Raw genomic sequence first — 15792 nt, forward strand, 5'->3', positions numbered from 1 at the left:
GTGTCACAGTGGTGGACGTAGTGTTACTCTGAGGCGTCACTGTGGTGGATGTAGTGTTACTCTGAGGTGTCAGAGTGGTGGACGTAGTGTTACTCTGAGGCGTCACTGTGGTGGATGTAGTGTTACTCTGAGGTGTTACAGTGGTGGACGTAGTGTTACAGTGAGGTATCAGAATGATGGACGTAGTGTTACTCTGAGGTGTCACAGTGGTGGACGTATTGTTACTATGAGGTGTCAAGTGGTGGACGTATTGTTACTATGAGGTGTCACAGTGGTGGACGAAGTGTTACTGTGAGGAATCACAGTGGTGGACGTAGTGTTACTGTGAAGTGTCACAGTGGTGGACGTAGTGTTGCTGTGAAGTGTCCCAGTGGTGGACGTAGTGTTACTGTGAAGTGTCACAGTTGTGAACGTGGTGTTAGTTTGAGGTGTCACAGTGGTGGACGTAAGGTTACGCTGAGGTGTCACATTGGTGGACGTAGTGTTAATCTGAGGTGTCACAGTTGTAGACGTAGTGTTACTCTGAGGTGTTACAGTGGTTAACCTAGTGTTAATGTGAGGTGTCACAGTGGTGGACGTAGTGTTACTCAGAGGTGTCACAGCGGTGGACGTAGTGTTACTCTGAGGTGTCACAGTGGTGGACGTAGCGTTAGTCTGAGGTGCCACCGTGGTGAACATAGCGTTAATCTGAGGTGTCACATTCGTGAACGTAGTATTACTATGAGGTGTCACAGTGGTGAACATAGTGCTACTATGAAGTGTCACAGTGGTGAACGTAGCGTTAGTCTGACGTGTCACAGTGGTGGACGTAGTGTTACTCTGAGGTGTCACAGTGGTGAACGCAGCGTTACTATGAGGTGTCACAGTGGTGGACGTAGTGTTACTGTGAGGTGCCACAGTGGTGGATGTAGTGTTAATGTGAAGTGTCACAGTGGTCGAAGTAGTGTTAGTCCGAGGTGTCACAGTGGTGGTCGTAGTGTTACTATGAGGTGTCAGAGTGGTTCACGTAGTGTTACTGTGAAGTGTCAGAGTGGTGGACGAAGTGTTACTGTGAAGTGTCACAGTGGTGGACGTAGTCTTACTGTGAGGTGTCACAGTAGAGGTCGTAGAGTTACTGTAAGGTGTCACAGTTGTGGACGTAGTGTTACTGTGAAGTGTCACAGTGGTGGACGTATTGTTACTATGAGGTGTCACAGTGGTGGACGTAGTGTTACTATGAGGTGTCATAGTGGTGGACGTAGTGTTACTGTGAGGAATCACAGTGGTGGACGTAGTGTTACGGTGAAGTGTCACAGTGGTGAACGTAGTGTTACCATGAGGTGTCACAGTGGTGGAGGTAGTGTTACAGTGAGGTGTCCCAGTGGTGGACGTAGTGTTACTGTGAAGTGTCCCAGTGGTGGACGTAGTGTTACTTTGAAGTGTCACAGTTGTGAACGTAGTGTTACTTTGAGGTGTCACAGTGGTTGACGTAGGGTTACGCTGAGGTGTCACATTGGTGGACGTAGTGTTAATCTGGGGTGTCACAGTTGTAGACGTATTGTTACTCTGAGGTGTTACAGTGGTGGACGTAGTGTTACTGTGAGGTGTCCTAGTTGTGGACGCAATGTTACTGTGAAGTGTCACAGTGGTGGACGTAGTGTTAGTGTGAGGTGTCACAGTGGAGGACGTAGTGTTAATATGACGTGCCACTTTGGTGGACGTAGTGTTAGTCTGAGGTGTCACAGTGGTGAATGTAGTGTTAATATGAGGATTCACAGTGGTGGCCGTAGTGTTAGTCTGAGGTGTCACAGTGATGAACGTAGTGTTACTATGAGGTGTCACAGTTTTGAACGTAGTGTTACTTTGAGGTGTCACAGTGGTGGACGTAGGGTTAATCTGGGGTGTCACAGTTGTAGACGTATTGTTACTCTGAGGTGTTACAGTGGTTAACGTAGTGTTAATGTGAGGTGTCACTGTGGTGGATGTAGTTTTACTCTGAGGCGTCACTGTGGTGGGTGTAGTGTTACGCGGAGGTGTCACAGTGGTTGACGTAATGTCACTCTGAGGCACCACAGTGGTGGACGTAGAGTTTGTTTGAAGTGTCACTGTGGTGGACGTAGTGTTTATCCGAAGTGTCACAGTGGAGGACGTAGCGTTAGTCTGAGGTGTCACAATGTTGGACGTAGTGTTACTCTGAGGTGTCACAGTGGATGACGTAGTGTTACTCTGAAGTGTCACAGTGGTGGACGTAGTGTTACTCTGAGGTGTCACAGTGGTGGACGTAGTGTTACTGTGAGGTGTCACAGGGGTGGACGTAGTGCTACTCAGAGGTGTCACTGTTGTGGACGGAGTGTTAGTGTGAAATGACACTGTGATGGACGTAGTGTTTGTGTGAAGTGTCACAGTGATGAACGTAGTGTTACTATGAGGTGTCCCAGTGGTGGACGTAATGTTACTGTGAGGTGTCACAGTGGTGGACGTAGTGTTACTGGGAAGTGTCACAGTGGTGGACGTAGTGTTACTGTGAGGTGTCACAGTGGTGGACGTAGTGTTACTCTGAGGTGTCACAGTGGTGTACGTAGTGTTTATGTGAAGTGTCACAGTGGTGGACGTAGTGTTGCTAGGATGTGTCACAGTGGTGGACGTAGTGTTAATATGAAGTGTCACAGTTGTCAACGTAGTGTTAGTGTGAGGTGCCACAGTGGTGGATGTAGTGTTACTCTGATGTGTCACAGTGGTGGACGTAGTGTTACTATGAGGTGACACAGTGGTGGACGTAGTGTTACTATGAGGTGTCACAGTGGTGAACGTAGCGTTACTCTGAGGTGTCACAGTGGTGGACGTAGTGTTACTCTGAGGTGTCACAGTGGTGGACGTGATGTTACTCTGAGGTGTCACTGTGCTGGACGTAGTGTTAGTGTGAGGTGTCACAGTGGTGGACGTAGTGTTACTATGAGGTGTCACAGTGGTGGACGTAGTGTTACTATGAGGTGTCACAGTGGTGGGCGTAGTGTTACTATGAGGTGTCACAGTGGTGAACGTAGCGTTAGTCTGATGTGTCACAGTGGTGAACGTAGTGTTACTCTGAGGTTTCACAGTGGTGGACGTAGTGTTACTATGAGGAGTCACATTGGTGGACGTAGTGTTACTATGAGGTGTCACAGTGGTGAACGTAGCGTTATTCTGAGGTGTCACAGTGGTGAACGTAGTGTTACTGTGAGGTGTCCCAGTGGTGGACGTAGTGTTACTGTGAAGTGTCACAGTGGTGGACGTAGTTTTAGTGTGAGGTGTCACAGTGGAGGACGTAGTGTTAATATGACGTGCCACTTTGGTGGACGTAGTGTTAGTCTGAGGTGTCACAGTGGTGAACGTAGTGTTAATATGAGGTGTCACAGTGGTGGCCGTAGTGTTAGTCTGAGGTGTCACAGTGGTGAACGTAGTGTTACTTTGAGGTGTCACAGTGGTGGACGTAGGGTTACGCTGAGGTGTCACATTGGTGGACGTAGTGTTAATCTGGGGTGTCACAGTTGTAGACGTATTGTTACTCTGAGGTGTTACAGTGGTTAACGTAGTGTTAATGTGAGGTGTCACTGTGGTGGATGTAGTTTTACTCTGAGGCGTCACTGTGGTGGGTGTAGTGTTACGTGGAAGTGTCACAGTGGTGGACGTAATGTCACTCTGAGGCGCCACAGTGGTGGACGTAGAGTTTGTTTGAAGTGTCACTGTGGTGGACGTAGTGTTTATCCGAAGTGTCACAGTGGAGGACGTAGCGTTATTCTGAGGTGTCACAATGTTGGACGTAGTGTTACTCTGAGGTGTCACAGTGGATGACGTAGTGTTACTCTGAAGTGTCACAGTGGTGGACGTAGTGTTACTCTGAGGTGTCACAGGGGTGGACGTAGTGTTACTGTGTAGTGTCACAGGGGTGGACGTAGTGCTACTCAGAGGTGTCACTGTTGTGGACGGAGTGTTAGTGTGAAATGACACTGTGATGGACGTAGTGTTTGTGTGAAGTGTCACAGTGGTGGACGTAGTGGTACTGTGAGGTGTCGAAGTTGTGAACGTAATGTTACTGTGAAGTGTCACAGTGGTGGACGTAGTGTTAGTGTGAGGTGTCACAGTGGAGGACGTAGTGTTAATATGACGTGCCACTTTGGTGGACGTAGTGTTAGTCTGAGGTGTCACAGTGGTGAATGTAGTGTTAATATGAGGATTCACAGTGGTGGCCGTAGTGTTAGTCTGAGGTGTCACAGTGATGAACGTAGTGTTACTATGAGGTGTCACGGTGGTGGCCGTAGTGTTAGTCTGAGGTGTCACAGTGATGGACGTAGTGTTACTGTGAAGTGTCACAGTTGTGGACGTAGTGTTACTGTGAGGTGTCACAGTGGTGGACGCAGTGTTACTCTGAGGTGTCACAGTAGTGTACGTAGTGTTTATGTGAAGTGTCACAGTGGTGGACGTAGTGTTGCTAGGATGTGTCACAGTGGTGGACGTAGTGTTAATATGAAGTGTCACAGTTGTCAACGTAGTGTTAGTGTGAGTTGCCGCAGTGGTGGATGTAGTGTTACTCTGATGTGTCACACTGCTGGACGTAGTGTTACTATGAGGTGACACAATGGTGGACGTAGTGTTACTATGAGGTTTCACAGTGGAGGTCGTAGCCTTACTCTGAGGTGTCACAGTGGTGGACGTAGTGTTACTCTGAGGTGTCACTGTGGTGGAGGTGATGTTACTCTGAGGTGTCACTGTGGTGGACGTAGTGCTAGTGTGAGGTGTCACAGTGGAGGATGTAGTGTTACTATTAGGTGTCACAGTGGTGGACGTAGTGTTACTATGATGTGTCACAGTGGTGGGCGTAGTGTTACTATGAGGTGTCACAGTGGTGGACGTAGTGGTACTATGAGGTGTCACAGTGGTGAACGTAGCGTTAGTCTGAGGTGTCACAGTGGTGGACGTAGTGTTACTGTGAGGTGTCCCAGTTGTGGACGTAATGTTACTGTGAAGTGTCACAGTGGTGGACGTAGTGTTAGTGTGAGGTGTCACAGTGGAGGACGTAGTGTTAATATGACGTGCCACTTTGGTGGACGTAGTGTTAGTCTGAGGTGTCACAGTGGTGAATGTAGTGTTAATATGAGGATTCACAGTGGTGGCCGTAGTGTTAGTCTGAGGTGTCACAGTGGAGGATGTAGTGTTACTATTAGGTGTCACAGTGGTGGACGTAGTGTTACTATGATGTGTCACAGTGGTGGGCGTAGTGTTACTATGAGGTGTCACAGTGGTGAACGTAGCGTTAGTCTGATGTGTCACAGTGATGAACGTAGTGTTACTCTGAGGTGTCACAGCGGTGGACGTAGTCTTACTATGAGGAGTCACATTGGTGGACGTAGTGGTACTATGAGGTGTCACAGTGGTGAACGTAGCGTTAGTCTGAGGTGTCACAGTGGTTGACGTAGCGTTACTCTGAGGTGTTAGAGTGGTGGACGTAGTGTTACTCTGAAGTGTTACAGTGGGTGGCGTAGTGTTCCTCTGAGGTGTCATAATAATGGCGCATATGATAATGATAATGTAGTGCATGTTGACATGACAGTTCATTAGTGCTTATTGCATCCGAATATTGCTAATGTCGTCGTTTTCTACTTCGTACAAATTAAACGCACAACCCCTTTTAAGCCTAAAATGAATACATTATTCTTATAATGCAGATAACGCATTTCTAGTAAAGTATAAAAGGAAAATGTTTTGGATTAACAGTCCAAATCTCTGTGAACTTGAAATCAACTGACTATAAAACAATTACATGGTGTCACTTTCAGGAGTTTTACCTGGCGAGAGCTGCGAGAACCAAACCTCATGTGTGGAGAACGCTGTGTGTGTATCGACTAATTACACCTGTCAGTGTAGGCCAGGATGGATGGTGAATGAATCGATGTGTACGCCAAAAGGTAATACTAGTGATCACAGAAGAGTGTGCATATATTTGGGAATTTAAAGAAAGAAGCTAGAACTATTACTGTTTTAACATATACAAATATATATTATACAGAGACAAGATACGTGGAGAATCTAAAACCTTCCAGTAAGACATCGTCATCAGTTCTTGTGACATTTGATGGACCCTTGGATTACAACAAGTTCCAGCTTGATGTCAATACCTCTACTCCAAGGTGTATTGTCCTTCGTCGAAATGCTTCACAGGAACACTGTAGCGCGGTAGGAGGGAATGTTGTTCATTAAGTTTGTACATTAATGTTGTCCCTTGCAGATATAAAGGAGATTTGGCCAGAAGAAATATCTGAACTCATATTTTATATATCTATTGCTTATACACCTGCAGAAATCACCTGTGTGTAAAAGATCGTAAAACGAGGGCAATACGATTACGAAATACTTCGTCAAAGCCTTATTTGACTGGCGCAAGTATATTTTATAATATTAATGACGATAACAATTATCAATGTGAACGTAGATGTAACGAAATTAGTTTGGTGAATATCTAGTCGGCTGAAAGGCAAGTATTATCTTTTGTTCACAGTGCAAAATTGAAGCCATTGAGCCACCTAGAGACAAGCGCATAGAATACAACGTGACAGGTTTAGAGGCCTTCACCTTGTATGAGATCAAGGTGGCGATGGTAAAGTGCAACAATGGAAGTTCTGAAGGCAGTCGCCCAGCAACTGTAACAGAGCGAACTGATACAGCAGGTATACGGCGAGTCAGGATAACTAACTTACTCATCAGTTGCTGGTCTAGTTATAAGTTACGACTCTTTCCCCCATTTTACTGCGTGCGTGTGCTTATGTATTCATTTATTAATTTCCTCCAATGTATGAGGACGTTATCTGCTGCATGTTGCGTTTATTTCTGTAATGACAATTTCAATGATAATCGAATGCACTTAAAGTTCACCTTACAAAAGTACAAACTGAAGAATCTGTAAGCTAAATATCATTGACACATCAATATACACCTAACGGTTTCACTGTACAGTATTTAGTTCATTTTACCTGCATATCTGATTCTGTTGAAAGTTCCCAACGTTGTGAACCGCTTGACTACATGCAGAGACGACTCCTGCCTCGTGTGTGCAATGTGGCACCGCCCGGACCCATACCCAGGGCCTGTCACATACAGAGTAGATATATTTGATGAAGTCAACAAGAAAGTGGTGAAAGAAACCAATGAAAGCGGTATGCCTTTTTTATCTTAACACCCGGCATCAAGAAAGATAATCACGGTGTATATATACCAATTGACAGTACATTGATTTGATCTTGAGTGGTGAAAAAATACTATATCATACTTTGTTTAAGGTAAATAAGTTCTCGAGAGTCGTTAAAAAACTGGTGTGTATTTACGTTTAAACAACAGCCAAGTAATATGGTTATGTTTAGACAACAGCGCATTGATATGGTTATGTTTCAATACAACTGTTATTTATGAAGTTAATGTTTGATGTACATGCGTGTTGCAGCAACATCAGTGTGCTACACAAAAGAAGATGTCAGTCCTTTCTTGAGGTACACCATTGGGGTGTCAGCCTTTACCACAGCTGGCCAAGGAATGGAGACACGAACGACAAGCATGGAAAGTAATGTGCTACCACAGACATTGTCTTATTGTATAGACATGAAAGAAACAACCCCATCATTGAATATTTGCAAATATTAATAATGTTTTGTACATCTTGTTAGGACACTGCATGCCTGTATGTTATTGTTTTTTATTTGCATGTTGTCCCTTATGTTTTTATGTTTTAAACGTCTTTTGAATTACATATATCTGCTTTCAGTTCAATTCCTTGGATTCAAGATCATCACAGCAGAAGGGGTGTGCAAGAATCGTTTCTACAAATATGGGAACTACAGGCAGATGACAATACAATGGTCAGAACCAGACATTGGCACAACGATAAGCAGCTATTTAGTTACCGCCAACAAGGAAGTGAGTTCATAACTGGTTCAACTATATACATAGCAGCAGCCCTTGTAGATAACACTCTCGTTTGAAATGAACACAAACAATTACTACTGACACTGGGCAAATTTTGATTTTCTTATTTAACTGCGGTACATCCAGTATGTTTCCGTCATCACTTCAGGCTTTTGACTATATTTCATGCCCCTATTTCAGACGCACAATATCACATCGAAGGCAGATAGAGCGGGTACGAACTACAGTGACGTGTTTAATGTGACTCCAGGTCAGACATATACCTTCAAGGTGAGGACATGCCCAGTCGTACACAGTGATGAATTTATTACACTGTATATGTTCAAACTATAATTTTATTTCTGTCGTCTCTTTATGCAAAATTAATTTCAATAAATGAAAACATGAGACTGACATGATGAGAATTATAACACGTCCTGAGTGAAATTTTCTTATTGTTAAAAATTTAATCTAAAAACAGAAAGATATATAAGCTATCCATAATTATGTTTCAAACAACTTTGCACTGTATTACAAGCTACTGTTTACATACACTTGTTTCATATGCAGATTCAAGTACGTGACAATGGTACTCTGTACAATGTATCCTCAGAATCGAAGTGCCGTGCACCTATCGGAGGTATGTTCTTCATTGTTCCTCCAGTGCAGAGACAAACGACTGTATGTCATGAATGTGTGGGTGGATGGTTAGGTTATCTACAACTGCTTTGCCGCGTTCAGATGCACTGTGCTTGAAGACGTATGTACCAAGAAGTACATATTATATAACAGTGGGTGAGTGAGTGAGTGAGCGAGTTTGGGCCTTAAGCAGTAAGGCAACATAACTTCGGAGGGCACCATAAATATGCTTCACACATTGTACCCATGTGGGAAATCGAACCCAGGTCTTCAGCGTGAAAAGCGAACGCTTTAATCACTAGGCTACCCTACCACCTCTGAAAGAGCAGGTTGAATCAAACTTTTTAAACCTTAAAGTCGTGACATTAAAGTACTGTCGAAAATAGAAAAAAATCCTGTTTTTTAGCACTTATATCTACAATTTAAGTAGTTAATATGTGAAAGTGTGAAATATCTGTTAAACTAAGTTCGGTCCAAATGCAGTCTAAGTGGTAGGGAGATAGGAAATGTAGAAAATGACTTTACTGAAGAAAGATTAGTGCAGAAATAAGCAGCGACTTATTTAGAACAGACAGTGACTTTATGCAAATTAGTGTGCGATGATATTGTATTACAAAGGACACTTTTTATATGCCCATTTTAAAATTAAACTTAGCTTCATTATAGACGATAACTAACGTAAAAATAATAACTTGAATACTGAAACTATTCAGGATGTAGCTACCATGGAGTCTCACTATCACTATAAAAAGAAACAGATAGGAGGGGTCGTCTCAAACAGTGTGTCAGGATGGGTGTAACAGACGGCGGTTGGGGTCGGGCTGGAGGATAGAGATATCAGCTGAGATAAGATAATCCTTTAGGGGAATTAAACTTGGCAAGTTACAATTTACAAATAATACCCAGTCCTGTCAATCATCACGTGGTCATGCCACCTATATATTTTGAGACATTTAAAACGATGGCTGATTTAAGCTTTTCTATGGGTATCATACTCTTTTACATATCTCAACATAAACTTTATGACAGAAAGACACGTAAGATGTTAATCAACTGATGAGACATATTCAGCACACATGAGAAAGCATAAATATCTTTGAGATGACCCCTTGTGGCCGTAGGCGGCACATGCATTTCATGCCAGTGAGTCGACTGTCCGTCGTCATACCTGGCTGAGCGACCTAATTGCCATCTATAGTCTGATCTATTGTTTTCAGCAGCTATTCGTATTTTTTCTAAGTTTTGCCCGATTCTACGAGTAAACATGCTTTTCTGGCTATCCTATTACGCATCCCACTGAACGCCCAGTTAGGCCGAAGTGGGTTATTTCGACATATGCTATTTGCAATTGTGTAAATGTTAGGGATACAGAGTAACAGCCTAAAACAGTTTTTGTCTATTCCCGACAGTACTTTAGTTCATATTTGGGAGATAAGCCTATCGGAGGTTGCGATGTGATGAGATGAAATAAAGTTCAACGTCACCTTCAAGATGGACTCTTCTGTGTCTTGTTTGTGGCTTGTGGCTTGTGGCTTGTGGCCTTTGGCTTGTGGCATGTGGCTTGTGCTGTGCAGGCATGTTGTAGTGGTCGTGTCCAATACAGTCAGTCAGTTTTACAGTACTCGTCCACTGAGATATGATGTTTAATATGGATGCCCAACTCAGACGCAGTAAAATGACTACAGGCCATCCAAACCTTGTTCAATCCTCTAATGCGTTAGGGTAGGTAACAACAAGTACCATCTTTAACGTCTATTTGTATTACGCGGCCGGGGATCGAACTGCCAAACCTCTTTCCATTTAATCACGAAAGTGTTCAACTCAGATAAAGTCCAGGCAGAACTGACTTGAAAAGTTATAAAATAGAAACAGTGAATTTGTGCCAATTTGGGACATTATCTTGATCACTGGTGCTTCATACCTGGAAATATTTGCCAATCTTTTCTGACGCCTTAGGTTCTTCGACCCATATTAAAGAACATTGATGTGATGACGAATTGAACGTGCAACACGTACATACCCTTTTATTTTCTATATTGCAGTTCCTCCAAAATGGCCAGAGGGCATACAACCATCCCCCGTCGTCACCGACACTCAGTTCACATTAAACATTGATTTTTTTAATAACGATACGAATGGCCCCATAACAAAACGTAGCTTGTACATGTCACTTCACAAGAAAATGCTGGAAGTACCAGGTATGTAACATAAGCAATTTGTTTTGTCACAATTTTATACATGTGTTTTAAAGGCCGACGATATATCATTGCAAACCAATGTTTAATGTTGTAATGTTCGAATATTTCAGATCACCAAGCTGGAGATGTGAGGGGAACAAAAATCGGGTGTTGTCGTGGTAAACATTTTCTCCACTCTGTATCAGTTTCAAGACTTACCTCCCTTTCCATGTGACATGTCTATAGCTTCCCTTTGTGTATGTCCCTATTTTTTATCCAACACATTCAAATACCTTGATAGTTATGTCATCTATAAGTAACATTAATTATAATGAATTATATTTCATGGAAATCTTTATCATATAAACTTGCTGAAAACAACTGTGCTTTATTTGTTTCTTCGGTGCTACAGATGTGGAAAACAATAATTATTGTTGCTTTTAAAACATATTATCAAGTTTCTTCGGTGCTAGTTTATTCTGCCATACATAGTTTCAGGAGGGTTCATGGAAAACTGTAGGACTGGCTACTGTAGGACACACCTGGGACCAGACACAGTATATTAGTACGTAAATCGTTTGTCATTGAGTAATGTAAATTGTACAAGCAGCAGAATATAACTACCTCAATTACAATGTTATTTTCATTGATAATAAAATATGAATAATTTGAGTAGTCATTCTGCTTTGACAGGTATGGCACAAGGTAACTCTAATTTGTCCAAATGAAATATATGACTAGTTATACATGCATATAAATGCATACATACTTACATACATAGTTAAATATACCCAGAGGCAAAAGTTATTGTAACAGGGACTGTTTTCATTTGTAATCTTGGGAATGATGTTTTGAACTGAACCAACCAGACGCTTGTCATTTCCACTGAATGCACTCTTGGGAAGTGCATAAATCAGACACAACACATCTAATCATCGTCTTGGGCCAGGATCGACATGCCACCACTTTGGGGAACTGACAGATAGTAAGGTAGACGCTTGCCCCAGTCTGGTACCTCGCAGCGTGACGTTGCTAGGCGATTCTACGAGAAACACTATTTGGCAATTACGGAGACGTTTCCAACAAAACAATCAAGTTTCGAACCATGCACGTCCGACATAGGCTCCAGCCACAAATTCTCACTGCCCGTACCATACCCCCGCAACAGAGGTTTATCTGTTAGGCCTGCAAGGTGGACACAATCGGTGCTAACCATATGAACTTACTTGTCAACCCCCTCTTGTATTATTGCGTATGTCAGATGTGCCGTCCCTCTTGATCGTTACCCTACCTTGAAACATTTGTATCTCTATGTAATAGCATATTATCCGTGGCAGTGAAAGTTTGTTCTTTGTATGTCACAATAACTTTTGCCTTTGATCATACACACATAGACACACACACGCGCGGGCACACACACACGCACACACCCAGACACCTGTGTCATAGAAAGTTATAGAAACATACATTGGTGTTGCTTGTTTTACAGTTACCTTGCTGTTGTTTGCACAGAGAAAGGTTGCAGCTATAGTCCAATATTTGACTTCCGAACAGATAAAGGTATGTTGTGCCACGATTGAGGGGAACATTAGACTGTAGGGACATTGTACTACTCTGAAAAAAAAAGAGTCGAATCAGCTGTGTTATTTCAAAATGGATATAAAGTATCTCACAGTGCTCACGACTTGCAAACTGTTATGTGAATATTTGGGTCAAAGAAGAACTATTTGTAATGAGATTTATGCAATATATTATTTATTGTTACTTATAATTTTGACTTTGTACAATCTTATGTTTATTGTAAATCTTCATATGCTTGTGTTGTGACAGATAATACCACCGCCATCGTGGTCGCAATGTTGGTGACGTCCATTATTGTTGCTGCCATTATCATCGGTGCTGCCCTGCTATGGCGCTCCAAGTAGGTTACATCCTCTCGGTTTTGATCAACCTATGTTTGATAAACAAAAGAAAGTAAACATCTACAATTGAATTTCAACTAAAAAGGCCCAAATGTAGCAGGGCTAGACTAACGTATCGCCAGATACGCACTGATATCATACATTTATATCGGCCATGATAACCCGATCAACATCACAGAATATCCATTTCATGCGTTATATTTCATTCGTCTTCTACTATCATACATGGATGTATACATTCTTTTGCCTTTCAGTGGAGAATATCTTTCTGATCTAATGAGAACGCCTTTGGGTAATTACAAAATAGATAAATGTTTATCAGCAATAAATATTAGTTAGAAGAATTTTACTTGTTTTGAACACCAGAAGCGAAAGCTATAAAACATTTGATTTGACTGTGTCAACCATTGTAAAATAACCCCACCCTTTCTGAAGGAAGTGGAAGTGAAATCTGATATTGCCATTTCGGCATTGTCGAAGATTGTTGTTATTCTGATTACGTCGACAATAGCAACCTAGATGTTTTGTTGTTATACATTCATAATGTTTATGACACTGTGTTTAGTAATTTAACCTTTTTCACAATTACCAACACTATTTCATGAAGAAGAATACACTGGTAGCTCGTTCAGAGTATTTTACATGGGACGCGGGACAGTTTGGCGGTTATATTTACTATTTGAGTCTATTTCAGTGTTCATCATAATGTTACTAGAACTGTTTCCTTTGTGATAAAAACTGTGTGAGCTGCCAATGTTACTGTAGAGAAGGACACCCGGTGTTATCAGTGATATTCGGTGATCAATTCATGTATTTTTCATAATTTGGAATTTCTGTCAGGATTCTTTTTCTGTATTCCGTATTCGAGATATTCACATCGAGACTGGTTATTCTCAAGCGTTTACGTATCATATCTATATACACAGAACAATAGCTCCTAAAATATATAGCAGTCACAGTCCAGGTATTGTTCTATGCAATATTGTGTACGTGGTTTCGTCTAGTGGTGGACGTTTCAGCTCAAACCGCCACAGCAGGACCGGGTTCAATTCCCAACATGATTACAATGTGTGAAGCCCGTTCTTGGCGACCCCTGTCGTTATATCTCTTGTACAGCAATGCGACGGCGTAAAAAGTTCATTCATCACAATATGTGTGGTGTACATTTCGTTTCCTCAAAATGAATTCTTGTACTTATTGTGTATCATTATAGGTGTTGACGAGTAAAAACTAATGCAAATCCTCAGAGAGAGAAACAGTATCAGTTTAAAGACAATTCCGATTAAAATGCGATTGTTGTACATCAAAAGGACACCATTTGAAGGTTTTGACGAGTTCCGGGCTGCTGGTATGAATTAGGAGTGCAGTGCATGAACATTACAGTGATGACATAAATCATAAGGCTTGTCAGTTATCATCATGACTGATTCCAGTTGGTCTTCAGGGCGAATATGTGTCGTAAAAGTCAACTGACGGGTTCATGTTGTCTGATTTACCTTATACATGTTTCATAATTGTGATCTTATGATCTCTATTTGTGGACTGTCTGGCCAGGATTCTATTATATGCAGACAGCTGTCAAAGAGCTGTAATATTTCTGACTGTTATACAACAATCAATCAAACCAATCATGGTCGGGAGCTCAAGGGTATCAGATTTTATACAAATTTGCACTGTTGGTACAATTCATTAGCTTCCACCTCCCATTGAAATAAAAGCGACAAAAGAAATTCCGATAATCATACGTCCATGGTATAATGAGCACATGATACCAAGTGATCGCGAAAAGGTAAGCGCGCCCTTCCTAATCCTGACACTTCATTAATACACGCATAAGGCATGTCAAGAGTTCATCTGGAAAAAGGGCGGTGGGGTAGCCTAGTGGTTAAAGCGCTCGCCCGTCACGCCGAAGACCCGGGTTCGAATCCCCACATGGGTACAATTTGTGAAGCCCATTTCTGGTGTCCCCCGCCGTGGTGTTGCTGGAATATTGCTTAAAGCGGCGTAAAACCAAACCCAGTCAGTCAGTCAGTCATCTGAAAAAGCACGGAAACCCATGAATTGTATCTTTCCGCCGAGAAAGGTGCTTAAGTATCATAACTTAGACTATTTTAATGGACATAGTTTTCAGTCTGCTAAGATAACTCCAGTATTTAATCCTTCAATTTCAGGAAAGTTAATATGATGCCTGTTCGCATTTCATTAAGAAAGCCGGATCTGTCCAGAATTCCACGTGAAAGGTCAGTACATGCATGTTTCATGATATCAGTGTGTCAGAGTGTTTTCATTTTCGGATCCTTGCCTTTAAACTAATAAACAAATAACCAAAAATAGATAATTTATTATTCACTTCCTTGTGTCAAGGAAATATTTCAGATGCAAGGATCGACTTAAACTGACTTAACCTCAGTGATCAGTGATTTGAGAAATATCTCCGTGTATCTGATTACAGACTAACGTCTATTATCTGGGCACGTTGATTGCTGCAACCCATCCGGGTATCAGATTATCAAGTCTTAAAGAGTGCATAATAACATTAGTTTTGAGTTTATATAGGTATCAATGTGGCGGGTTTACTCATAAATGCCCTGTTTCATTGAATGTTTATACTAGCCTACTGAGACAATTCTTACAGATGCATACGAGAACCAAGTCTGTTTATAGGATAATTAACACGAAAACGTATGGGCGTGACCCTGATTTTTGTATGGGAAAATCTCTTAATAAATCTGTACAGTTGTCTGTACAATTAATGATAATTAACACGAAAGACTATGGGCTGACCCTGAGTTTTGTATGGGAAAATCTCTTTAATAAATATGTACAATTGTCAGACCAATGTTGCTGTCGGAGCTGGAGAACCGAGTTACACAGATGCATGCTGACAGCAACTTACAGTTCTCCGTCGACTATGAGGTCAGTAAGATAACATGACCTTCAACACACCCTCTTTACAGACAAAGGGAAACATGCTTTGTCTGTTGCAGTGTAAAGTTAGATAACATTGTGAAATGTTATTCTTTTGTACACAAATACTTATCAACACGCAACCACACTACTTGTGACCCGTGAACATCCGGGTTACAATTGGTCTTCAGTAATCCATGCTTGTCGTGAGAGGCGACTAACGGGATCGGGTGGTAAGA

The 15792-nt window shown here is 41.9% G+C and overlaps 1 protein-coding gene across 12 annotated transcripts in view; it reads left to right on the forward strand.

Annotated features, from left to right (window-relative positions):
- LOC124269479 (tyrosine-protein phosphatase 10D-like) overlaps window positions 1-15792 on the forward strand; it is a 69587-nt gene that overhangs the window by 39153 nt on the left and 14642 nt on the right. For 11 of the 12 annotated variants that reach the window (XM_046704480.1, XM_046704481.1, XM_046704486.1 and 8 more), the window contains 15 exons: window positions 5793-5921; window positions 6023-6189; window positions 6512-6680; window positions 7008-7166; window positions 7451-7567; window positions 7769-7920; window positions 8110-8199; window positions 8479-8548; window positions 10590-10745; window positions 10856-10903; window positions 11217-11289; window positions 12214-12284; window positions 12555-12645; window positions 14818-14886; window positions 15481-15562. In XM_046704480.1, the coding sequence (XP_046560436.1) occupies window positions 5793-5921; window positions 6023-6189; window positions 6512-6680; window positions 7008-7166; window positions 7451-7567; window positions 7769-7920; window positions 8110-8199; window positions 8479-8548; window positions 10590-10745; window positions 10856-10903; window positions 11217-11289; window positions 12214-12284; window positions 12555-12645; window positions 14818-14886; window positions 15481-15562 (1643 nt within the window). The remainder of the gene's footprint in view (window positions 1-5792; window positions 5922-6022; window positions 6190-6511; window positions 6681-7007; window positions 7167-7450; window positions 7568-7768; window positions 7921-8109; window positions 8200-8478; window positions 8549-10589; window positions 10746-10855; window positions 10904-11216; window positions 11290-12213; window positions 12285-12554; window positions 12646-14817; window positions 14887-15480; window positions 15563-15792) is intronic. The other variant, XM_046704482.1, reaches the window with a different exon arrangement.

The sequence above is a fragment of the Haliotis rubra genome, unplaced genomic scaffold (assembly GCF_003918875.1).
Source record: "Haliotis rubra isolate DU_JTF1 unplaced genomic scaffold, ASM391887v1 Scf145, whole genome shotgun sequence".
Classification (NCBI taxonomy): domain Eukaryota; kingdom Metazoa; phylum Mollusca; class Gastropoda; order Lepetellida; family Haliotidae; genus Haliotis; species Haliotis rubra.